General features: G+C 43.7%; 1 protein-coding gene across 4 annotated transcripts in view; it reads left to right on the top strand.

The window, feature by feature from the left end:
* The first annotated feature begins 480 nt into the window (after nt 1–480).
* LOC308485245 (broad substrate specificity ATP-binding cassette transporter ABCG2-like) overlaps nt 481–26,080 on the top strand; it is a 31,635-nt gene continuing 6,035 nt past the window's right edge. The window contains exons 1-12 of one of the 4 annotated variants that reach the window (XM_081020830.1): nt 501–616; nt 6,814–6,845; nt 9,043–9,245; nt 10,564–10,623; nt 12,032–12,146; nt 12,379–12,531; nt 13,093–13,250; nt 15,591–15,742; nt 16,057–16,161; nt 18,178–18,419; nt 22,833–22,915; nt 25,476–25,565. In XM_081020830.1, the coding sequence (XP_080876956.1) occupies nt 9,064–9,245; nt 10,564–10,623; nt 12,032–12,146; nt 12,379–12,531; nt 13,093–13,250; nt 15,591–15,742; nt 16,057–16,161; nt 18,178–18,419; nt 22,833–22,915; nt 25,476–25,565 (1,340 nt within the window). In that variant the 5' untranslated portion in view covers nt 501–616; nt 6,814–6,845; nt 9,043–9,063. Of the gene's footprint in view, nt 617–4,548; nt 4,764–6,813; nt 6,846–9,042; nt 9,246–10,563; nt 10,624–12,031; nt 12,147–12,378; nt 12,532–13,092; nt 13,251–15,590; nt 15,743–16,056; nt 16,162–18,177; nt 18,420–22,832; nt 22,916–25,475; nt 25,566–26,080 lie in introns of those variants that run through there. The other 3 variants (XM_081020828.1, XM_081020829.1, XM_081020831.1) reach the window with 3 other exon arrangements.

The following is a 26,080-nucleotide window of genomic DNA, read 5'->3' on the forward strand; positions in this document are numbered from 1 at the left end:
AAGAGAAGACTCCCTGGAAAAGACCCTGATGTTGGGAAAGATGGAGGGCACAAGGAGAAGGGGACGACAGAGGACGAGATGGTTGGACAGCATGAGTTTGACCAAACTGCGGGAGGCAGTGGAAGACAGGAGTGCCTGGTGTGCTCTGGTCCATGGGGTCACGAAGAGTCGGACACGACTAAACGACTAAACAACAACAACAAGAGCCCGTATAGAGTCCTTGAGTAGTTTCTCTATTGGTAGGAGAAAAGAACAGAGGCCAACCAGAGAAATGAGAAGCAAGGCAGCTAGTAAGCCTGATCTTTATTAACTGTTGCAACAGGGTGTTCACAACCACATGCAGGAGGCAGGAGGGACCCAGAACAATGGTGCACAAACCCTAATAGAGACTTTTGAAGTTGCCCACCCTTTAGCCGGAGACCACCCCCCAAAACATCACACATACATCACAGAAGGAGGCGGGCTACAGTAGAAATACATCACAAGGGGCCGTCTACAATGCAAATCCTGTCTGGCAGGATACTGATAATGGTCACTTGATTGCTTCACCTGGGCAGCCTGGCCATTCCTCTTGAGATGCTAAATAGCTCACCCTATTCATATACCCTTAAGACAGGTAAGCAAAAGACAATGGAGAGTCTTTCCCATTACCTTCCTCCTTGCAGAGAAATATCTGAAGTCAATTTGGGAGAGCCAAAATGGTTTCAGGACTGCTCTCCTGTACTATTTCAGACACGCGGTTCATTTACTCATGTATGTGTTTGCCTTGTAGATTTTTGAACATAGGATTTTTATATATGAGACCTTGGAATTCCTATAACACCTAATTTCTCTGTGTCTGCTCTGAGTAAAACTCAGCTGAATACCAGCCACTATACCTTGGAAACTAATAGGTCGTTATGTGCCCAAAAGGTACTTAGGCCTTGTCCACACAATACCTCTGAAGCACGTTTAAAGCACATTGTTTCCCGCAAAGCATTCTGGGCGCTGTAGTGTACACCTCATGGCTTCCTGCAAATCTCCCCTCTCACCTCCCGCAACTCACCATGTTGTAGCTGCATCTGCTGTAGGTATTCCTCTCACAGACATGGTGGACCTTGATTGCTGGTCCCCACTGGAACTCATAGTGTGGATGATGAAGGTAACTGATTGGGGCATTTTAGTGATTTTCACCTGGACACTGTTTCTGACCGCTGTCACATCAGTGATGAGAAAAACTTCTAGCCTGAGCTTCTGTGTGTATATTTGGAAGCAAGTCTGGGATAGCTCAGCTGGTAGAGCATGAGAGTCATGGGTTTGAGCCCAACATCGGGCAAAAGATCTCTGCATTGCAGGGGGTTGGACTAGATGACCCTTGTGACCCTTCTGATTCTATGTCCCACTATGATCAAGAGGCTTTATTCCCTAGAGCAACCTTCCCCTACCTGGTGCCTTCCAGATGTTTTGGATACAAATCTCATTGTCCTGCCAATCTGAGGGCTTACCCTTATCACTTAACCTATTGCCCTGCTCTTTCCAGGCATAGGTAAAGGTAAAGGGACCCCTGACCATTATGTCCAGTCACGGACGACTCTGGGGTTGCAGCACTCATCTCACTTTATTGGCCAAGGGAGCCGGCGTACAGGTTCTGGGTCATGTGGCCAGCATGACTAAGCCGCTTCTGGCGAACCAGAGCAGCGCACGGAAACGCTGTTTACCTTCCCAACAGAGCGGTACCTATTTATCTACTTGCGCTTTGACATGCTTTCGAACTGCTAGGTTGGCAGGAGCAGGGACCGAGGAATGGGAGCTCACCCCTTCGCGGGGATTCGAACCTCCAACCTTCTGATTGGCAAGTCCTAGGCTCTGTGGTTTAACCCACAGCGCCACCCGTGTCCCTTTCCAGGCATAGGCTCCTGCAAAAAAGTTCTGTGTCGGTGTTTTTTTGCCTCCAAGCTTTCCCACCCCCACCCCCTATTTAGCGCTCAATTGTAGCAAGCACCAATTCGGGTTTTCTGCAGATTGCCATTTGCTCCGACTGAGCTTTAGAGAGTGGGTTTTTGCAGGGCAAAAGCTCTGGAGTGAAAAGGGGAAAAGGGACATGGAGCTTTAAAGTGTGGACTGTGCTTGGAAAGAGTGGAGGAAAGGAAGTGTGGATAAGCCCTAAGTCTATAAAACATTTTACACCAGCTGCAGCTTCTGAACACTCTTCAAGGGCAGCCCCACGCGGAACACATTGTGGTAATCTAAAAGGGAAGTGGGTGGCACTGTGGGTTAAACCACAGAGTCTAGGGCTTGCCGATCAGAAGGTCGGCAGTTCTAATCCCCGCGACAGGGTGAGCTCCTGTTTCTCGGTCCCTGCTCCTGCCAACCTAGCAGTTTGAAAACACGTCAAAGTCCAAGTAGATAAATAGGTACCGCTCCAGCGGGAAGGTAAACAGTGCTGCTCTGGTTCGCCAGAAGCGGCTTAGTCCTGCTGGCCACATGACCCAGAAGCTGTACTGGCTCCCTTGGCCAATAAAGTGAGATGAGCGCCGCAACCCCAGAGTCGGTCACGAGTAGACCTAATGGTCAGGGGTCCCTTTACCTTTACCTTTAAATGGGAAGTGACTTTGGCATGCCTTAGGCTAGCTGGTACATAGGCACTTCATCCTCATCCTGACTCTCAGATTGTTTTTCTTACTCATTGCTAACACCCAATGTTCACTTTCATAAGATACTCAAGATTTTTTCCCCAGTGAGTGTAATGGATTAAAGCTGCAGTCCTGGGAGCAGTTCCAACTGAACTCATTGGAGCTTACTTCTGAGTAGACATGTGTAATACAGTGGTACCTCTGGTTATGAACTTAATTCGTTCCGGAGGTCTTAACCCAAAACTGTTCTTAACATGAGGTGCACTTTCGCTAATGGGGTCTCCCACTGCCGCCACACGACTCCCATTCACATCCTGGGGCAAAGTTCACAACCGGGAGCATCTACTTCCGGGTTAGCGGAGCTCGTTACCCAAAGCGTTCGTAAGGAGGATGGGACATAACCCGAGGTTCCACTGTATAGTATTGCACTGTAAGGAGTCACTAATCTCTTAAAAGAACTTTATACTAAATAGTGGACCCCGATATGATTCTATACCTTCTATGTTAGGTTGGCCGACTTTTAAGAGCAGTATCTTGGCTTCAAATCTTATGCATTATATGAAATTAGCATTTCATATAATGCTAATTGGTTGGCACTCAGAATAGTTTTTATAGCTCAGTCATGCCTTTCGAGGGAAAAAGCTGTTATACAACGGACAAATCATCATAAATGCCTGATGCAAAAGGTCAAACTTATATAACTAGCTATTGATGGGCACAATCCATTTTTATTACATGGCTGTATAGTTATGGTTATACAAGTGGCCGTCATGAATATCTAGCAGAAAAGAATGCTGCTTTATTAACAGGGAGAAGACTATCTTCAGTTCTTTTACAGAAAACCGTGCCTCTTTGTTACACATAAATGAAACTGGAATAACTGTTACTAATTCCATGAAGTATTCATAACTGAGGAGGGGATTTGATTATGTTCAAAACAATATGAAAACCAAAATGCATTCATTCTTCAAAATTCACGCTTCTCTGAATTTTGCAATCTAGTTCTCCAACCAGTGTTTGCAGAACGGCATATGTCAGGGTGTAAATGTGCATTAAAATGATGATAGTGAAGCTAACATGCAAAAAACCATGATGTCAGGAGAAATTGCTTGCACAAATTTGTGACATTAGGAGAAAATTGCCTCTGATGTGGGACTACAATTCCCATCATCCATGCTGGCCGAGAGTTGTAGTCCAAAACGTTTGGAGGAGCCCAGATTGTTTTGTGCATTCTGGAGGCCAGAGGCCTAGTTCATTTACTTCCATATGTTCCGGGTTCTGTCAATCCTATAATTGGCGCAGACTTCTTGGGATTGCAAAATTCCTTATTCATGTGGTCGTGGTCCTCTTACCTGCTCTGGGACACCCTGCTAGGTCCTCCTCCTGCTTATGCACGTGCATGGAGGAATGTTGGGATCTGTCGTTTTTGAGAGACCATGTCACTCTTCTCTCTTGTCTCTCAAACCACAAACTCCATCTTGCAGAAGCTCCATTGTAGCATTTGGGGAACACCAGCTCACTGTTCAAAGCATTGCTTATTCTCACCTGCTTCTGTTGGACTCTAGCCCAATCACACGGGATCTGGGCACACAGGGAAAGAAGTCTGCATAAGCATCCTGAAGGAGGATGGTTATACATTTAGCCTTAATTTCCCCTTCACAGTTGCTGCCTTCCAGCCTGAGGACCTTCAGGCCATGTCCTGCTGGGGTCCTCCTGGCTTAGCAACAGGACGGAATTGGGTGTGTTATTGAATACCAGTAAGTTCTTCCACGCATCCTGGGCTACTCCTGCGGCACTATCAGCTCTCAGACAAGAGAAAGTGTGCCTCTGGGCTCGCCCTTCCCTAAGCAGACCTTTCACCCCTCCCTTAATTGCAGCTGGAAAGGGGAGGGGTGAGCTGCCTCCTTTACAAGGTCCTACAATAGGACTTGCCTGGGAGACAGAGAGAGGAAGTGGGAGAACCTAGCTGGCTCTGTGGATTAGCGCTTTATGCCACAGAAAGTGGTCCCTTGGGTGCCCCAGTCAGGGGGAAGACTTTGCCTTCTTGCAAGCTGTTCAAAAGACTAGAATTGAAGCTCCACCCGACAGCGTTTCTTCAACCTTCTCTAGCTTTTAATATCCTTATCCGCTGCTGCCTCTTACGCACAAAAGGTAAGTCCAAAGTTGACTTCTGAGAGCTGTTCTCCAGCTTTCTTGCTTTTTAAAATTTTATTTTAAATGTGGGGCTTTTCCCCCTCAAGCACACCATGGGTGAAGAAGGGAGAATATTAACTATGCGCTATAGTTACATGACCGAAACAGAACAGGCGTGTTTCACAGCTGCTCCAACCTGCTATTTCTGATAGCAAGGCAGAAATTGGGGCAATTTGGACCTGTTGCCTAGTCCCTATGCCAATTATTCCGACTCAAAGGTAGCTTTTAATCTGAGAACGGGATTCACAGATTGAGGTTAAAAGGAAACCGAGACTTAAAACCAGCCTCTAAGGTGGAAAGTGGCTAACACAGGAGGGATCCACTACGTTTCTCAGAATGATGGGAATATATAATTGGGTGCAAATGAGTGCAATCTGGGCAGAAACAGAAGTCTTGGTGATTGAAACCTATTCAGAACTAATATGAGCATTAGATGGATTCTGAATTTTTAAAATCTTGGATGCAAATGCCCCTGTATTAGGGGACTAAGAAATAGATTCATAACAGAAACTTTTGAATTGTCGATTCACAGTTCTTCAAAAAAATATGTGAACCAAAGAACAGATATCCTTCAAAATCTGCAGTACTGTGAATTTTATGGTGCACTTGTTCAACCAACAAAGAACATATTACATGTAGGGTAAAATGTGCATAGAAATGCATATACTGCTGACAACGGCAACGAGAAATGTATTATGTTGCTGTAAATTCCTTGCAAAATGTACACAGTAGGCAAAATTGCTTTAAAATTTACTTTAAGAGAAATGTGCCCTAAAACGCTGATTATTTTTTGGTGAGGACTTTTCACATAAGAAATATGACAAAGAGTGGGGAAATCAGAGAAACAGAAATCGACAGGATTTACCTATTCTTTTAAGTATAGGAAACATTAGTATTTTTCTTTTTAATGGACTGATTCCAATTTCTTTAAAGTCAGAAAGAATTAAGCAACTTCCCTGGGAGACGACCAGCGCTTATCTAATGTATCTTAAAAATAAAATCAATGTGAGGGCAGCTAAGCAGCATAAGAGATATTATTCCCCCTGCTCCCCTGAATTAGTTTAAGAATTTTTTGGCTAAATTATATCTGGTATATTGTGAGGGAAACAACTTGAATTTTCTTGGAAATGCAGGCTGCTTTCTCTCTCTCTCTCTCTCTCTCTCTCTCTCTCTCTCTCTATTTGTTGCTTAAATAATGTGGACACTAAAGTGTAGATTTAACTACCGTATTTTTCGCTCTATAAGACGCACCAGACCACAAGACGCACCCAGTTTTTGGAGGAGGAAAACAAGAAAAAAAATATTCTGAATCTCAGAATCCAGAACAGCAAGAGGGATCGATGCGCAGTGAAAGCAGCAACCCCTCTTGCTGTTCTGGCTTCTGGGATAGCTGCGCAGCCTGCATTCGCTCCATAAAATGCACACACATTTCCCCTTACTTTTTAGGAGGGAAAAAGTGAGTCTTATAGAGGAAAAAATACGGAAACTACCAGGAGTGTCATTTAAATGAGCTTTTGCATTTTTTAAAAAGCTGGTAATTCAAACATAAATATTTCAGGGACTTTAAATGTATATTGAATTTGAAAATGGCCCATCTGTTTCCAATTCCCTGTAAACAACATTCAAAAGTAACACACACAAAACTAACAGCAATGCTCATGAGCTGTTTGTAGGCTTCCCAAAGGAAACTGTTTGGCCGCTGGGCAAAGACAATGATAGATTGGATGGGCCTTTGGGCTCATCCAGTGGTTCTTGAACTTTTTTTTCTGGGTCATGCTTTCAGAATAGAAATGTGCTCGCCACACCAAATTTTTTTACTGATAAGAAATACATGGGAAAACAAAAACAAACAGCTCTTAGCAGTTCTTGATTCATAACATAGAACACAACTACTTTGTAATATGATCGTGGGACACCTAGAAAGCATAAAATGATTATTTTTGAACTGTGCTACACTGAAATGTTTAAATGTTTCTTTGTTTACTCCTGCCGCACCATTTGAGAACAGCTTCCTTATATGCTATGCATGCTGACCCACAGGTAAGTCCCACTGTTTTCGACGGTGCTTTCTCCTGGGAAAGTGTGCATAAGATTTCAGCCTGAAAAGCATTCTTAGTATTATATGAGAAAACTCCATTTAGCATTGCTCCCCACACCTCCAATATTACACCCAAAATGTATCTGTAATTTGGGCAGGTGTAGCAGTTTTTAATAGGCCATTTAAAATAGTTGAGAGCAAGGCTGTCCTGCCTGCTACTTCTGTATATTTTTAAAGGGAGACGTGCTATATGCTATTGAAATCTGATGTGCTATATGCGCACATCATTCTTCTGGATGCTTGCGTTATGATTAATGCAACGAAGTATGTGGTCCTTAGTTATGCAGGCTGCAGTCTTTTACTGTTTTGTCCCAGGGCAACCAAAGCAGTGCCTTCTCCAGTATGCTGATTCTGGTCTCTGATATCCTCTGTTGAGGTTCTGCTGTTGACTTATAGTGGCGACAGTGAAGGTCTTTTCTGTGGAACCATCATTTCCCAAGGTTTTCAGGGCTTTATATGTCATTGACTAAGCCTTGAATTCAGACTAAAAACAAATGGGCAGCTGCTGATGACTGAAGGATAGAAGGGACTGTCAGTCTCGGTTCTCTTAGTTCTGTATTTTTGTCCCGTTATTAAATTCAGTTCTCCACATTTTGCAGCAATTTGCGATCGGAAAAATCCTTATGGAAATTTTAGTGCAAATTTCTCCTTTAACAGCAGTTTTCACTAATGTACACATTTCATCATCTTTTTTGCACAGCTTCTCCTAATAATACTCATTTTCCCCCTAAAAATGTTTGGTTGGAGCGCTGCATAGCAAATTTGGACAAGTGTAAATTTCGAAACTTTGTTTTGGTTGGATAGCTGTGTTTTGCTTGTCATCTTCATAAGCAGCCCTACATAGTGTCTGTTGAAATAACTGGGCATTTTCTCACTGATCCGCCACTCCCATTTCTATACTCATTTATTTCATTCACCCTAATTTCAGTCACCTTTAGGCAGCAAACTTGCAGGCAGTGTCTATATTTCATATCTTACATAAAGCGCTTCAGTGCCTTCACTACAATAAATGAATAATACTAGGGTACAGCGTATTTTCTCAGTATTGGCACTATCCAGTAAACATTAGACAATGAAAGCAGCAGACTAACAATGAGCTTAATGGGACTGATTATTACTATTTTGTGGGATTCGATTGTGTTCATACTGGAAATCTATGCTTCTGCAACTAAAATGGATTTAAGTGCCCTGATGAAACAAATCCATGTTTTAAAAATGACCTTTTTGCAAGGAGGAGAGTGATGGGGAAACACACTTAAGAAGTGTGGGATACGCACTGATTTGCAAAAACTCATATAAGCTTTGTGCAAGCAAATTGGGATGAATGCTCGCTGCCATATAACCTCCCTGCAAACGGTGTTATTTCTTTCCTGGAATTCCTATGGAGAAATAACATTCACTGCATCAATATGACAAACTCTCTGGTTACAAAAGCTATAGCAAGTCAGAATGGATGGGATAAATCTCTAGGATAGCACACACATACACGCAAACTAACACAAATATCAAAGACAGAGGAACTAAATCAGTAAAATGTCTAGGGATATAGCACGAATGATTCAATAGAAATTCTCAAAATCAACCAAGAGCTATTATATATTAAAAAACTGAGAAATATTTGGAATGTTGGAAATATCTCTGTATATCCTGGATTGATAGGATATCAGTAATTAAAATGAATATGCATCCCTAAACCCTGTTTTTGCCCATAAATATTCCTCTATTCAAGGAATATTTATAAGCAAAACCAATATTTCCCCCTTCTTTTATTTTCTAAAATTTGCAGATAAAAATAGATAAAAGTGAAAACATATTCCTGTTATCGTTTTCTTTAATAATTTTAGACAAATAGCAAAAGCGCTTATTGAACTTTATATAGTCAAAGAACCCACGTAGAATAGCAGCAAAAATCATATTCCTTAAAAAAGTAGAAAGAGGAGTGGTGGTTCCTAATACTGTATTCTGTTACCAAGCAGCAAAATATAGCTTCTCTTTAGGATTCGTTATTTCCAGTAAAACAACAGAAGCAGAAAAACAATTCTCCTGAATAAAGAATTTAAAAGTCTGTTAATGAGGGGCACCTTGGAGCCACCTGAATTTTGTTGCTTATATTGTCTGTGTTCATCTTGTGGTTCACAGGGATAAAGCACCTCCGGAAAGATGGCTCAGAACCCACAAGTTGGCATCCCCATGTCCGAGACCAGTACAAACGGCATCCCAGGCAAGAAGCAGATGAAAGCCAGCACAGTCACTTTTCACAACATCTGGTACAGAGTGAAGACAAAGTCTGGCTTCATAGGTTGCCGAAAAACAGTTGAGAAAGACATTTTGAGAGACATCAAGTACGTATTTCTCAGCCAGAATGTGCACTCACTTTCCATATATATGTGTGTGTATACTTTGAGAGGGTCCCCAGTGTTTCTCCTACATTATCTTAGTAATCCTTACAACAGCCCTGTTTTGTAGGCCAGTATTATTATCCCCATATTACAGATCAAGGGCAGTGCCTGAGTTCATGAAGGATGGGTGCCAAATATTCTGATAAACCAGCCACAACCAAGTTCCTTATCTGCTGGCCTAGCGTCAGCGAAGACCAGACGCTGCGAAATCCACTGAGAACTTGGGTGATATAAGTTAGGAAGAGGAGACTGAAATGGTTTCAGAGTTCATTGCACTATCCAAAGCCCTTTCGGTGGACAAGTTTTGCCTTAGAAAGCATAGGTGGAGGAAGGGTGGCCCTTTGGCAGGTACGTGATGGCAGTGCTAACAGATCTTCTGCCTAAGATGGCATGGCAAACTTTCTGTGGAAATCGCTGGATCTAAAATGGCAGCCACCGCTGTGGAAATCTGCCAATGCTCGCTTATTGACCTGTGTCGGGAACAAAAATTGATCAAGCAAACACGGCTGTGGTTGCAAATGGTGCGTAATTGACTGTGAAGTTCAATGCTACATGAGAACAGACAGTAATACGACTATGAATAATTAACCGAATTATATTGTTCCCTGTGTGAAAGGTAACAGGGGGCCACACCCTACGGAATATTTGGTAGCTTGCCCTTAGATAAACTGAAATAATGTGTTATGAAAGCAGTCGTTATTAACCCTAGGGACCCATAGGGTTGATTTGTAAGTTTCAGGGATGCCCCATGGATCCGCCATCAGTGCTGGATTAACTCTAGACACCCCCCTCCCACAACATGCGTGTGATTGATTGCATGACCACATATGCATGCAGTGCTGGGAATAAATAAATCGATTCAGACTTGGAATTGGCAGCAGAGCGCTGGAGAGCCCTTGTGGAGCCCGAAGAGTACTTCAGCAAGGGCAGAGGAAGCCTTGAAAAGACCGGAGGCACAGCTGGAGGGAGAGAACTTAATTATACCACATTGAGCTCCTTGAAGTAAAAGTGCAATACAACTGTAATCATAATAAAGTATGTATGTATGCTATCTTGAAGGCCAGCTTGTCTAGCATTGCTGCTGCAATGTTCACTCGCAGGGGCATTTTTGAGAATATTGTATGGCAGCACTTTTTAAGGCCTTCAACCTTTTCAAACCCAGGCTTCAAATGAATCTGCAGCTTGATTAAGTTTGACCAATAGATACAATGCACCGAAGGCGAAAACAACTCACAAGAAATGTGCTGGTTTTGTGTTGCAGCGGGATAATGCGGCCTGGACTGAACGCAATCCTGGGGCCAACCGGCTGTGGCAAGTCTTCGTAAGTCTTGTGGCAGTGAGCAAAAGCGGCTACATGTTAACTTGGCCCTAATTCCTACCCTTGACTAAAAGAAAGCCCTCCAGGCAGAAAACATGGCTTCATATATTGAAGCCCAGAAAGGGTTCATAGTCTGGTCTAAAATAATTTTGCTGGAGGATCAGCCTCTTTCCTGCAATTCTGGTATAATGTTGTGAGCATGTCCTCAGTTACGTTTCTCAGTGGGACTAGCTAAACGATGCTGATTATGCTATTATGGTCTTGACAGAGGCAGACAGAGGAGCAGAGCAGTCTATAAACTGAGTCAAGACATCTGTGTGAACAAACTGCAAGTTATGTCCAACACACAGGGCTGGATTCATCTACTCTGTTCTGCTAGCAGAAGCCGGCAGAATGACTCCGGCTAAAATAATGGGGATTCTTTTCTTCCCCGTACACCTCCTACACACACACACACACACACACACACACATGGAGGACTGGGAGACTGCCCAGAACAGCACTGGAGGGAGGAGAGATCATCCCATCGGTTAATAGGGTGTGTTGAAATTTTCAGCTTTCAATTTCCCCAAATGAGTGGAGAGCCAGTGTGGTGTAGTGGTTAAGAGCGGTAGTCTCATAATCTGGTGAACTGGGTTCGCGTCTCCGCTCCTCCACATGCAGCTGCTGGGTGACCTTGGGCTAGTCACACTTCTCTGAAGTCTCTCAGCCCCACTCACCTCACAGAGTGTTTGTTGTGGGGGAGGAAGGGAAAGGAGAATGTTAGCCGCTTTGAGACTCCTTAAAGGATATCAAATCCAAACTACTACTCTTCTTCTTCTTCTAAAAAGTTGTAACGTGGCTTGGGAAGTCAAAAGATATTTTGGTTAAATGAATAGAAATTAGTTTTTTTTTCTTGGGAAGTAGAATGATAGGTTTCAGGAGCCAACACCATCGGCAGAGCATGAGGTTCTTAATCTCAAGTTCGTGGGTTCAAGCCTCACGTTGGGCGAAAGATTTCTGCGTTGCAGGGGGCTGAATTAGATGACCCTCATGGTCTCTTCTAAGTCTACAATTCTATGGTTCTATGAATTTGGTGATCTGTGCTTTTTAAAATAAAACTCTTAAATGGCAGCCACACCAGGGAAAAGCGCAATCAGATCAGAACCATGGGGGGGGGGGGATTTAACTCCTTTCCCTCCATACCTTGGGCCTGATAAAAATCCTCCCCAGCTACACTTTTGCACTGGAGAGAAGCTTTCCTCTTGTCCACATAGCTACTTTTGGAAAGGGTTGGGATGAGTTATTTCCATTAAAACTGTGCACAATCAAATCCAGTTTGACTCCCAGTGTGCTTTAACAACAACAACAAAAAGTTGTGTGGGTGGGTGGGGGGAGTCCTGTGTGATGTAGTTCTGCCTTTTTCTTTTAGACTACTGGATATTTTAGCCGCAAGGAAAGATCCCCATGGCTTGAGTGGAGACGTTCTAATCAATGGAGCCCCTCAACCTGCCAATTTTAAATGTATCTCTGGATATGTTGTGCAGGTAAGCCTCCGATAGTCTCTGACTCTGTTTATTTTACCCTTTACAAAATTCAGTGTTAAAATCAGCGTTGCCCAGTGTGATGCATAGTCCCAGTTTGCTTTATGCAAATGTTGCAGAGCATGAAATAGAGAAGGTTTGCCTGGAGCTCTGCACGTGATTTGTGGCTTTGGTATGTGAACTGGAGCTCCTGATTTGAGTTGCGTATCTATCTGTTTCCTTTGGATTTGTCCAGGATGATGTGGTCATGGGGACCTTGACTGTGAGGGAGAACTTCCAGTTCTCAGCTGCCCTCCGATTACCGAAGACTGTGAGGGAGCAGGAAAAGGAGGATAGGATCAACCAGATCCTCAAGGAGCTGGGCTTGACAAAAGTGGCAGATTCAAAGGTATCATCATTGCTTCTCCAAAATTATGTCGCACACTGACTAAATTCCGGGATAAAAACTATATACCGGTAAACAAGACTCTACAGGGAAAAAATGAAGATTTTCAGAGGTGAATATTCTTTTGAACAATATACCCATTGCATTGAAATTGACAACAGGACAGTGAAAATGGATTCTACATGCCCTAATGGTGGCTAAGAGATTGATACTGATGGATTGGAAGAATAGAGATACGATTCCTCTTAATCAATGGCTTGACAACATTTGCAAAATATGGATAGCTTATAGATGCAGACTATCTTTGAATACAATATTTGAAATGAGTTTACACAGAATAGATTAGGTTATTGACATATGTGTATTAAGATAATAAGAATATACACATTTGTATATTAATGTCTGGTAATGTAAGGGTTTTTTTCGTTCTCACTTTCTTTTCCACTTCTCTTTCATTATAAATGAAATTATTCCAATGAAATATTAATCTTTATTATTTTAAATGTTTATTTATATGGCACTATCGACGTACACAATATCGCTCAAGTTCTTCTTTTGCATTAGGTTGGAACCCAGTTCATTCGTGGCATATCCGGTGGAGAGAGGAAACGGACCAATATCGGCATGGAGCTGATTACTGATCCTGCAATCTTGTTCTTAGATGAGCCAACCACTGGACTGGATGCCAGCACAGCCAATGCTGTCCTGCTACTCCTGAAAAGGTAATTGCTAGAAAAGGTACTGTGTGTCTTTGCCTGTGCATGGGATGAAATAATAGCACTTTCTTCAGCATCGGTACAACGAACTGTGATGCCCAAAGTATGGTTCTTGTGTGAGCCACTGGGATTTTGCGGATAGGGCTGGAAGTGGGATGGAGAGATCACCTGTGTCCAAAGTTTTACTTAGCCATGTTATTTATGCTAGGAAACAACAATGCTTGCAATAAGTTACCTGAACCGGGGTGGGGGGTGGGGGAAGTAGACGGAAAGGCAACCTATTCTTCCCTTCCTGATTCCTTCTTAACGAACTGCTTGTTGATATGTAGATTGTTTCTCATGCTTTACTTCTTTCCTGCTTCTCCAAATCAGTTATTGTTAACTCTTTGATTCCATGTTGGCCACATGTAAGCTTGAGCTGACATGTGGCTTTGTTTGCTATAAGTAATAAACCTTGCTTTCGTCTTTCCACCAGCCATCAGTCTTACTTGACTATTAAATTCTGCACTTCACTGCAATATATACCAGACACCACAATTTATTTAAAATTATTTATGTGCCACTGTACATACAATGTATTGCAGGGATTTCCAAATGTAATAATAATAATAATAATAATAATAATAATAATAATAATAATACCCTGTCCATCTGGCTGGGTTTCTGCAGCCACTCTGGGCGGCTTCCAACAAAATATTAAAATACAATAGTGCAAAATATTAAAACACAACAGTAAACCAATACTTCTCTAAAACCAGTCAAAAAAGTAAAAACAATATAGCAAAACAGCCAGAAAACAGAGGATGTGGTAGTCAGCTTCAGCTTTAAAAGGCCAGATGGGACAAATAGTTTTCTGCAGAAAAGTGGCAAGAACTTCTCTTGGAAGGTACAATTGCAAAAACGAGGGCCGAACCTAGCTTCCCCGTGAGATGGTATCCTGAGCAGGGCATCATTGGAAGATCTTAAGTGCCGGGAAGTTTAGTATGGAAGGAGGCATTCCCCCTAGATAATCGAGACCCAAACTGGTTAGACTTACATGGTGAATTTGGGTCAATCACTCCCTCTGAGCCTGCCCCACCTCGCAGGTTTTTGTTGAGCTAGGGGAACCCATCTGTGCTTTCCAGAGGTACTTTGGGGGAAAGTCAGATACCGTACAGTAAATAAACAAGGTTTTGTTAAATAGGTTTAGTGTTTTTCAGAGAATCAATCTTGGATACAGTAACAGCACTTGATTTTTTATTTTGATTTTTTTGGGGGGAATGTTATAGTTCTTTGATGGGACTTACAATACTCCCAGCATCATAACAAGACAAATGGGGAAAGTACGGTGATAATAAATGCAAACTGTGTAGCTGCTGAAAGAGTAGACTAGGCCTCGTGGACTAGGTCCCCTTTTTTCCCCTGCGGCTCACCGGACATTAGGGAATTGTAGCCAGCCTTTAACAAGCCTCCTTTTCCTGGAGGTGTGCAATGCATTCATAATCTCTTCCTTCACAGGTATGCAGTTGAGCAGGTATTATGGAAGTGCAGAAGCAGGCACACTTCAAGAAGTATTAGCAACCTAACAATATAAAAAACCCTAACCCCACTCCCAAGCTGTTTCTGACAGCCTACTCCCAGGTTTACCTTGCCATACAGCAGAACCAGGGTTAGAAACTGAGATATGAAAGCTAGGAGCTAAACGGCACCTTAAACCTAGGTTATGGGCGCAACAACGAAATGTCTAGGCGCGCTTTTTAATAAGAATACAAAGCTGAAAATGAATGAGCTGCAGCTAAAATTTTATGTCCTTTTTTCACATGGTCTAGTCCTTCCCCTGCCCACTCCCCTAATATTCTTAAGAGGGGTCTCTTCTCTAGCCTTCAGAGAGCAGCTGGAAGTGGGGAGGCAGGAAAAGGTCTTCTTTTCCTTCCACTCTGCAGTTGTAATCTGAAATTTTAGGCACAGTACTGCACCCAGAGCTCAGAAACCACCCGCGCTCATGAAATTCCCTGTCACAAAATGCGCCTAGAACAAAGGGAGTTTCGAACACTGAGCAGAGCTGGAAAAAAGGCAGAAGCTATCTGCTGGGCCAAATGGGGGAGGGAAATCAGCTTCTCAGGTAGCTAGAACATCAATTCAGTGCCCATTATGCAAGTAGTCATAGCTACTGGGCTACGGAGAAGAGAAGAGGTGGGGCAGCACAGAGAGAGGTGGTCTCTTCACTTTGAACAGCTGTATGTTGAGAATTTTGACCTATGATGAATTGCAGGGGGGTTTTTTAGCTTGCAGATTTTGAATGAGTAACACTATGTTTTACAAAACCTTAAGCCGGTTGACACCTTTCTTACTGCCTACTCTGTTCAGGATGGCCAGGCAAGGGAAAACAATCATCTTTTCCATCCACCAACCTCGCTACTCCATATTCCGACTGTTTGATAAATTGACCTTACTGGCAGCAGGCAGGATGCTTTATCATGGACCAGCTCAGAACGCCATAGAATTTTTCAAATCCAGTGGTAAGGTTTCAGAAGACTCTCTACTGAACATAGTGGGGACTGCTATATGTGAGCATATATCCCCGTTGTTGTTTTGTTAAAGTCAGCTCAATTTGGCTTTGCCACAGGGGAGTGGGTTGATGTATTTATTACAATACCCTAGTCTTGAAATTACCAAAGCATGGACAGCTGCAGGCTGTTTGATAATCTGGAGACATTTTTTTTTTGGGGGGGGAACAGTTCTGAAGATTTTGAATACACGATCCCAAGTACTTTGCAATACATTTTCACCACCTGCTTATTGAAAGACCTGCAAGCATTTTATTTCTTTGTAGGTTATGAGTGCGAACCGTACAACAACCCTGCTGACTTCTTTCTGGATGTCATTAATGGAGACTCGACGGCTGTGGCTTCAAACAAGACTGGTGAAATTGAAATAGGTATGCAAAACACAGTTTCTTTGTTAGAGTCACTGCCCGGTGTGCTGTATGAAGAGATGCATTCTGTGTTGATTAGCTTTGCCATAGAGAAATCGCGCCTGTACGATACCATACAGAGACCATTGGTTTGTATAGTGTCGGTGCCAGCACAACAATCTATTCAGAGATCATACCCATCTGTTGTGCAGATTACGGCATTCAGCTGTGCATCAGTGTGCATTCAACGTACCGCCTACCTCCCACTGGTACTGACACATGGTGAAGTCTCAGCACCTACAATCCGACAGAGTATAAGACCCTTAATCTCAGGGTTGTGGGTTAGAGCCCCACACTGGATGAAAGATTCCTGCATTGCAGGGCATTGGACTAGACCCTTGTGGTCGCTTCCAGCTCTGCAGTTCTATGATTCTATAAATAACTGTTGGAATCAGAGCAACAAAGGGCTGGTTTCAAACCAGCCTGACAAGGAAGCTCAAACCCTGCCCGGGCAGCAGTGAAGTGTTGCCGAGCTACCACTGCATCCAGACCCGTCACTCATGCTAGCAGGGGCATAAGTAGGCATAAATCCCTGTGCGAGCCTGGAGTTGCGCAGCAATTGGACCTGATGCTGTCAAATGATGGCAGTTGGGTTGGCTGGGGAGCTAGCACATCCTGGGCCTGCTTAGCTGGTCCCTGCCTCATTTTGGTGCTTTCTGTATGCTGCTGCTGGTGATGTGGACCTGCTAATAGTTCTTCTGCCCACTCACATGCTTGGAAAGGGGAAACTGCCCTTGTAGAGTGACTCTGGTGTTACTTTGTGGTTGGAAGACACCAAAGGCCTCCACTCAATCCAAAACCACCTCATCCTGGCACAAAGAGGGTTGGGATTGCAATTGAATGGCTTAGGACCAGGATACCTGGAGGACTGGCTCCTATCATACAACTCTGGTCATTCCTTTAGGGCAGTGGTGGCCAAACTCGGCCCTTGGACTACAATTCCCATCATCCCTGACCACGGGTTCTGTTAGCTAGGGATGATGGGAGTTGTAGTCCCAAAACATCTGGAGGGCCGAGTTTGGCCACCACTGCTTTAGGGTCAGGCTGAACATGGGACAGGGTCTTCTTCTCTGTCACCATGTCCCAACTTCGGAATATCACCTGAGAGATCAAGTACATGTGAAAAGTATCTTGGTGTCTTAGTTGACCATAAAATGACCATGGGCCACCAATGCAAGATGGCTGCAAAAAGAAGACGTTATTCCAGTCTTAGGCTGCATTAGCAGACAAATTCATGGAAGATCTACTTATCAACAGCTACTAGGCATGATGGCCATGCTCTGCTTCCACAGTAATGCTTCTGAATGCCAGTTGCTGGAAATTGCAAGAGGGAAGAGTGCTCTTGTGCTTGAGTCCTACTTGTGGGTTTCCCATGGGTATCTGCTGAGAACAGGATGTTGGACTAGGTGGGCAATTGAGGCTCTTCCTGTGTCCATTTCATTCAAACAGTGGACCAAACTGAAAGCGAAGAGCAAAGCGCCTCTTTGGATGGTATGAATCCTAGTCCACAAAAGCTTATGTCATATAAAGTAAAGGTAAAGGGACCCCTGACCATTCAGTCCAGTTGCGAACGACTCTAGGGTTGTGGAGCTCATCTCGCTTTATTGGCCGAGGGAGCCAGCGTACAGTTTCCGGGTCATGTGGCCAGCATGACTAAGCTGCTTCTGGTGAACCAGAGCAGCGCATGGAAACGCCGTTTACCTTCCGTTTACCCGCCAGAGCGGTACCTATTTATCTACTTGTACTTTCGAACTGCTAGGTTGGCAGGAGCAGGGACCGGGACCTCACCCTGTTGCAGGGATTCGAACCGCCAACCTTCTGATTGGCAAGCCCTAGGCTTTGTGGTTTAGACCACAGCGCTACCTGCGTCATATAAAGTACTCAGCCTTTATGCTATGCTACATTTTGTGTTTTGTGCTCTAGCTCAACTCCCATAGATCCAGAAGACCATGTTAAATGTATTTCTCCATCTCTCCAAAGATAACATTGACGAACACATCAGTCGTGATCAGACGCTGGCAGAGAAATTGGCAGAAAAGTATTCCAGTTCCACTTACTACCAAGAAACCAAAGCAGAATTAGAGAGGCTGTCTTTGGGGAGCCAGAGGGAGACCTCTTTCCGAGAAATCACCTACTCCACTCCCTTCTTTCACCAGCTCAAGTGGGTCTCTAAACGCACGTTCAAAAATCTGCTAGGCAACCCTCAAGCCTCCATAGCACAGGTAATACTAGTCATTTAAAATGCTTTCTTCATTAATCTACACCCCAGTGATACAAAACTTGCATTGACCTGTGCAGCTAGTGAGTTACTGCTGTGCACATGTTCATTGCACAAGAAATAACCTTAAGCTGTTGGGGGCTTCCAGGTGTAGAGAATGGCAGAAATAACAAATGGATACCAGAATGCACCAGTGTTTTTCCATAGATGCTGGAATATTTCACCCGGAGCCATGATGACCACCCACATTTTGTTTTGGGGATGGTAGTTTGCATGACTATATTGGAAGATGCTCACCTAAACCATTTCTTTCTTTATGAGATTTGTTTCCCTCTCTTTCCATTAAATATTGCAATGGAATTAAAAAACAGAACCAATAAAATGAAGCGGTTAAAATAACCAGCATCTAAACCAGTAAAAAACCAGCAGCAGAAACAAGAGGTTCCATGACATTCACACAAGCCACTAAAATTCCTAGGGGAACGGGTATGTTTTGAGTTGCCGCTGAAACAACAGTAGTGTAGGCGCAGTGCTATTTTTCTAGAAAAAGAGGCGGCAGAACTCACCACGAACCCCTCACTTTTCTCTTATAATGGCAATGGGGCCTACCTGAGTGGTGCCAGAATTGAGTTCCGGTGGAAAAAAGCCCTGTGTAGGTGTCATCCATACCTCTGGGGGAAGAGCATGCCGAAGTCTGGGGGGCAAACACAGAGAAGGCCCTATCTTGTTTTACCTTTGTCTGTGTTGTTTTGAATAACCAGAAGTCTCTCTCTTAAGTTTCTTGTTTACTGTCTCCTTCCACGTTGCCACAAGGTTTTCTGTTCATAGACTTTAGAATAATAATAATAAATTAATTACTAAATACAGTGGTACCTCAGGTTAAGTACTTAATTCGTTCCGGAGGTCCGTTCTTAACCTGAAACTGTTCTTAACCTGAAGCACCACTTTAGCTAATGGGGCCTCCCACTGCTGCCGTGCCGCCGGAGCACGATTTCTGTTCTCATCCTGAAGCAAAGTTCTTAACCTGAAGCAATATTTCTGGGTTAGCGGAGTCTATAACCTGAGGTACCACTGTAGTAGCTATCCTGGTCTCCAGCTCCATATTGGGAAGCAACACCCATTTCACTGAAGAGACCTGCGTATTGGGCCAAAAATACATACTGTGTCCCATGATTGGCGCCTACACAGAGGGCAGGGAAAGAGGGCATTGGCAAAAGCAGGGGATACGAGGATGCCTTAGGGCAGTGGTTCTCAACCTGTGGGTCCCCAGATGTTGTTGAACTACAACTCCCATCACCCCTAGCTAGCAAGGCCAGAGCTCAGGGATGATGGGTGTTGTAGTCCAACAACATCTAGGGACCCACAGGTTGAGAAAGGCTGCCTTAGGGGAAGAGGAGACTGGCTCTGAGGGCGAGGATCACCTGGAAGAGGCTTGTTCAGTGGGAAAGTGACAGGGAGGACAAAGACTGCCGGAGGTTGGGGGGACCTTGCAGAGAGCAGCAGCAGGGACTTGGTGGAACAAATATGGGACCGGTGGAAGAATTGATCGAAGCAAAAAAGGAGCCCAAATGCCCCCCTCCCCACCACTACTGTCACCTCAGCCCGTAGGCAGGCAAGGAGGGAAGAAGGGCATTGTTCGGCTGCGTGCACATAGCAGCTTGGAGAGAATGACAGCTAAACACAGGTGGGGAACGTCTGTGGGAATGCCGGGGAGAGTTACAGCTGAACCTAGGTGGAGAATGCCTGAGGTAATGTTCACAGCTGTGCCTGGCCAGGCTAAGATGGGGCTGGAAGCAAAGAGCATGTGATTTCTGCACCTGCAGTTGACTCAGCTGACTGTAGCTCTTGCCCATCACTCCTCCCTGGAAGAGTACTTTAAAGAGAAAGCGTCCCTCAGGCTGAAAAAAAAGTTCCCCACTTGGTTTTAACCACATAGTCCCGACCTTTTAAACTGGTACGAAGAATTGACATGCTTTGCTGCCATTTCCCTTCATTGTTTATATAAAGGTATGCATAAAAAAGGAGAAAATAAAAAGGTTCCCCACATCTGGTCAAAAGAGTGGCAGATTTGAAGTGGTGAACAAGGGAATGTTGCTTATCCCAAATCAGCTTTAAGCCTGTATTTTCCCCAGCTGCATTTATTCTGAGCCCCAACAAATATGCATCTGGGTGTCCTGAAGGAGGAAGATTATCTTGGGGAGGGGAGCGCAGGAGGAAGGCCACGAGAAGGCTTAAGTTTCTCCCACCTTTGCGCTTCAGATGTTCAGCAAACCTCTTTGGCCCTTAGAGGTTGGGGCTCTATAAAACATCTAATTAGATCCATTTGATTCCTTCTTAAACTTTTGCTGTCCACAAGCCAAAAATCTCCTCAGAATCCTAGAATTACGGCCTTTGATTCCATGTGTATGTTGATATTATGGAGATCTCTCTTAATTGCTTTGTAAAAGCTTGACCTTGTGACAAGAATAATGCCCTTTTAGAGCTTTTTAATCTTCCAGGGTTAACGGTCCTGACTCCCCAGCCCCTCCAATCGTTTTGATCTCCCTAACCTCATTAGGAATGGATTTGAAATGCGGTCTCCAAATGCCCTACAGTTCTTTTTTAATCTTCTCAATTGGGCCTTGCTATGATCCTTGTTTTCTACTACAATTGGCTTAGCGCTTGGATTATCCCTGACATTTGGTCCTTTCGGCAGGTTCTTAACATCACGGTACCATGTATGGAGGGCCCTCTGTTACGTTGAGGGCTGCTCTTGCCAAACTGCCTGATACCATCACATTGGCCACGGTTTTAATCATTCATACTTAATGCTTGATATGTGGTCTTAACCATTCTGGCAGTACCAGCCCAATACATTCTGAGTCCAAATGGTGCCCTACCCACGATGGTCGACACTTTAAAGCATCCTTTGTCAATCTGGTGCACCTCCAACCTCCCATCAGCCCCAGCCAGCATGACCAATGGCCAGGAATGATGGGAGTTGTAGTCCAACAACATTAGGGTGGCAGGTTAGAGAAGCCTTCATGGAGTCATTCGGTCATTCAAACACTAATCCTTTCCTTCAGCTGTCACTGCCGCCCCTGGTATAGCCTTGTGTGCTCCAAGTACATTAGTATACCAGTAGATACTTCATCAGCTAAAAAGAGAAAAAATGTTTACCATATATCACACTTTATAATACAGGAGTACCTTGTGTTACAAACTAAGGTTACCAGACGTCCCCGTTTCCCGGGGACAGTCCTCGGATTTATAAATCAGTCCCCTGATAAAATCCTCTCATTCCTACTGAAGTTGAAAAGTTTCCCCGGATTCATTGAAAAAAATCTGGTAACCTTATTACAAACACCTTGGGTTGCAAACACTTCGGGTTATAGACTCTGCTAGCCCGGAAATAGTACCTCGGGTTAAGAACTTTATCTCAGGATGAGAACAGAAATCGCACAGTAGCGGTGTGGCGGCAGCAGGAGGCCCCATTAGCTAAAGTGGTACCTCAGGTTAAGAATGGTTTTAGGTTAAGAACAGACCTCCAGAACGAATTAAGTTCGTAATCAGAGGTACCACTTTAATAATAAAAAACCCTTCCCAACCAGGGTTTCCCAAACTTGGACTACAACTCCCATCATCCCTAGCTAGCAGGGCCAGTGGTCAAGGATGAAGGGAATTGTAGTCCAAAAAAAGGCTGGAGACTCAAGTTTGGGAAACCCTATTCTGAACCTATTTGGGCTGCCTTGAATCAACACCCTTCTTCAAAGTTTGCTGCATACATCATCACAGGCCACTGCCAGTTATGATACTTATTTTATCATTAATATTATTTTATTAATGATATCAATATTATTTTATTTCAAATGTAGATCATGCTAAGAAACCAAATAATAAAAACACGCTGGGGCTGCAATTCTATGTCCCAGGCTTGGGAGGAAGCCCCTTTGCATTCCAGGAACTTACTTCCGAGTAGATATGAATAGAATTCTATTGCACTGTAAAAAAAAGAATACCAAAAAAACAAAAACAAAAAAAAGACCAAAGCAATCGTGCACCCACAAAATACATAGCAGATGAGACTTCAGTAAAACAGCCATAATCCGAAAAATAAAAGTCAATTGCAAAATATAAACAGCTTGAGCTGATTTCAAATGCCTCCTTAAAGAAAAAGGCACGTGTCTGGTATGCCGTTTCTCAGGCTGCAGCTGGTTTAACCTGCTAAATTCCAAAGTTCTATATGAAACCATGATAACTTAATATGGTGCTTGCGGTGGTTTTTAGCTGCTGGAGGGTGTTTCGTTGCTAACGACAAGTCCAATTTTCAGAAGGAATTTGATTTGTATTTGTCTTCAATTTTGTAGTTGACAGCTAGTGATTTTTGCACTCGACTGTATGCGATATAACACTGCTGTATATTTCGTTTATGTTTCAGCTCTGTGTTACCGTTTTCCTGGCAGCAGTCGTAGGTGCCATATTCTTTGGGGTAACGAACGATACTACTGGTTTGCAGAACAGGTGAGGAATCTGGGGGCTGTGTGATGAGAAAATGGTGGCAGTTTTTGATTCTAGAGAAATCTTCAGACTTCTTAAGAAGATAAGAATATCTGGCTGGATCAGGCCCATGGCCCATCTCATACCAGCATCACAGTCGCCTGTGGGAAACCAGCAAGCAGAATCTGAGCCCAAAAGCCCATTCTCCCCTCCTGTGGTTTCCTGCAACTGGAAGCATTGATGCCTCCCATTTTGAAGCTTGAAATTTAGCTCCTGTCAATTGAAAAACACAGCCTGTAAAACAAATACTAGCTTCTGCTTGGACTTTATACATCTCTTTTATTCTTTAACTGGATAGGACTGCTAAACAGCCAGTATCTTAGGGCTCCATCTTGTAAAACCAGGCGATGGCAGCTCCTTCCCCCACGATTTGTAGGATACTGGCAGGGCCTTGCAGAGCCAGGCAGATAATGTGCCCCCCCTTTTTTACCCTGGGATAACTGAAGTCTTATAAATAAGTATATAAATAATTTTCACAAAAGTTATGCTGACAAATAATGTTATTTCAAGGCTTGAACTGTATCTGCATATAAAGACAAAATGGAAAATATAGATATACAAGACAGTGCTACCTCGGGTTACATACGCTTCAGGTTACAGACTCTGCTAACCCTGAAATAGTACCTTAGGTTAAGAACTTTGCTTCAGGATGAGAACAGAAATCGTGCTCCGGCGGCGCGGCAGCAGGAGGCCCCATTAGCCAAAGTGGTATCTCAGGTTAAGAACAGTTTCAGGTTAAGAATGGACCTCCGGAAAGAATTAAGTATTTAACCCGAGGTACCACTGTAGTGCTTTTTAAAAATACATTGGGAAAAGGATTCCAGGCCTAGTCAACAAAATTTTAAACAAATGTCCACATCATCAATTTTTCATCATTTTCAAAAGAAATTTTAGCAATAAGAAAGCCAACACACTTATCTTTAAGGTATATGTGGTTTTAATTTTTGGCAAACAAGATGTTTTTTTTTTTAAAAAAAACCCACCAACTTTTAATAGCATGAAAAACATAGTCCACCATCACGTTCACGGTGCGCTGGCTGCTTGGAGCCTTGGTAGCCTCCACCCAACCGGGGCCCGTTCCGTACTCCTCTGCGGAGCCGATCGCAGGACAGGGAAGCTTTTCTCTTGGGCTCGGTCTTATTCAACATCTTTATCAACGACTTGGATGATGGACTCAAGGGCATCCTGATCAAATTTGCAGATGACACCAAACTGGGAGGGGTGGCTAACACCCCAGAGGACAGGATCACACTTCAAAACGACCTTGACAGATTAGAGAACTGGGCCAAAACAAACAAGATGAATTTTAACAGGGAGAAATGTAAAGTATTGCACTTGGGCAAAAAAAATGAGAGGCACAAATACAAGATGGGTGACACCTGGCTTGAGAGCAGTACATGTGAAAAGGATCTAGGAGTCTTGGTTGACCACAAACTTGACATGAGCCAACAGTGTGACACGGCAGCTAAAAAAGCCAATGCAATTCTGGGCTGCATTAATAGGAGTATAGTATCTAGATCAAGGGAAGTAATAGTGCCACTGTATTCTGCTCTGGTCAGACCTCACCTGGAGTACTGTGTCCAGTTCTGGGCACCACAGTTCAAGAAGGACACTGACAAACTGGAACGTGTCCAGAGAAGAGCAACCAAAATGGTCAAAGGCCTGGAAACGATGCCTTATGAGGAACGGCTAAGGGAGCTGGGCATGTTTAGCCTGGAGAAGAGGAGGTTAAGGGGTGATATGATAGCCATGTTCAAATATATAAAAGGATGTCACATAGAGGAGGGAGAAAGGTTGTTTTCTGCTGCTCCAGAGAAGCGGACACGGAGCAATGGATCCAAACTACAAGAAAGAAGATTCCACCTAAACATTAGGAAGAACTTCCTGACAGTAAGAGCTGTTCGACAGTGGAATTTGCTGCCAAGGAGTGTGGTGGAGTCTCCTTCTTTGGAGGTCTTTAAGCAGAGGCTTGACAACCATATGTCAGGAGTGCTCTGATGGTGTTTCCTGCTTGGCAGGGGGTTGGACTCGATGGCCCTTGTGGTCTCTTCCAACTCTATGATTCTATGATTCTATGCCAGCCATGGCCCCAGGGAATCTGCCCACCGCTGCTGCACCTCCGTGTTTGCCCCAGTGCATCCCCTGCAACTGTGAATATGCTGACCAAGGCCCCCTTTGGAATCGGAGGCCTGGGCCAAGTGGCCATACGGCCCCTCCCCTCTGTCTGGGCCTGGGTACTGGTCCCTCCCATTCTGCCTCGACTCACCTCCCAAGGGGCTAGTATCTTTAACATAAATTGGCAGCTGCCCAAGGGCATACACTGTAAATGCCTGTTTTCTACCAGAAATCGAGGTTATAGCTCTTTTCCCAGTGGGTGAGGCAGTGGGGAAGATGAGAACATGGGATCGTCCAAGGATGAGCTTGCTAAAAAAGTGGGTTTCGGGGAGGAAAGAGGATCCTTGTTGTGAATATCAAATATTTTTTCAAAGGCTTTACGGTGACAATCCGTATTTCCTCCCCATAGAATTGGTGCTATGTTCTTTATGACCACCAACCAGTGTTTCAGCAGCATTTCCGCTATTGAACTTTTTGTTGTGGAGAAGAAGATATTTATGTAAGTAGAACACTGCTGAACAGGCAACACTGTATATTATTATTATTATTTACCTTATTTATTTGTTTATTTTATTTATTTCAAGAATCATCTTTCTTACCCATCCTTCACCATAAGGTCCCAAGGCAGGTTGCAATTTAAAAACGCAATATTAATAAAGAGTTCAAAACATACTAAGAGTCACAGGAATAGGGTGGGTCCTAATATATAAGGCCATGAAAAGAGGGTGCATCTTCAGCATTGAGACAGAAAGGTCCCAGACACACCTCTGTGGAGAGGTAATTTTACAGCATAGGGAGGGTTTTTTAATGTTTGATGTCTTATTATGTTTTTATATCTGTTGGAAGTCACAGAGCGGCTGGGGCAACCCTGCCTGGTGGGTGGGGTACAAATAATAAAATTATTATTACAGCATAGGGTCCACCCTCTTCCAGGCCGCTCCCTCCAAAAAAAAAAAAAAAAATCTGAGGGAGGTGAAATACCAAGAGTTCTACCCTATGCTGATCTTAATACCT

The sequence above is a fragment of the Podarcis pityusensis genome (genome assembly GCF_964106645.2).
Source record: "Podarcis pityusensis genome assembly, chromosome: 9".
In the NCBI taxonomy this organism is placed as follows: Eukaryota; Metazoa; Chordata; class Lepidosauria; order Squamata; family Lacertidae; genus Podarcis; species Podarcis pityusensis.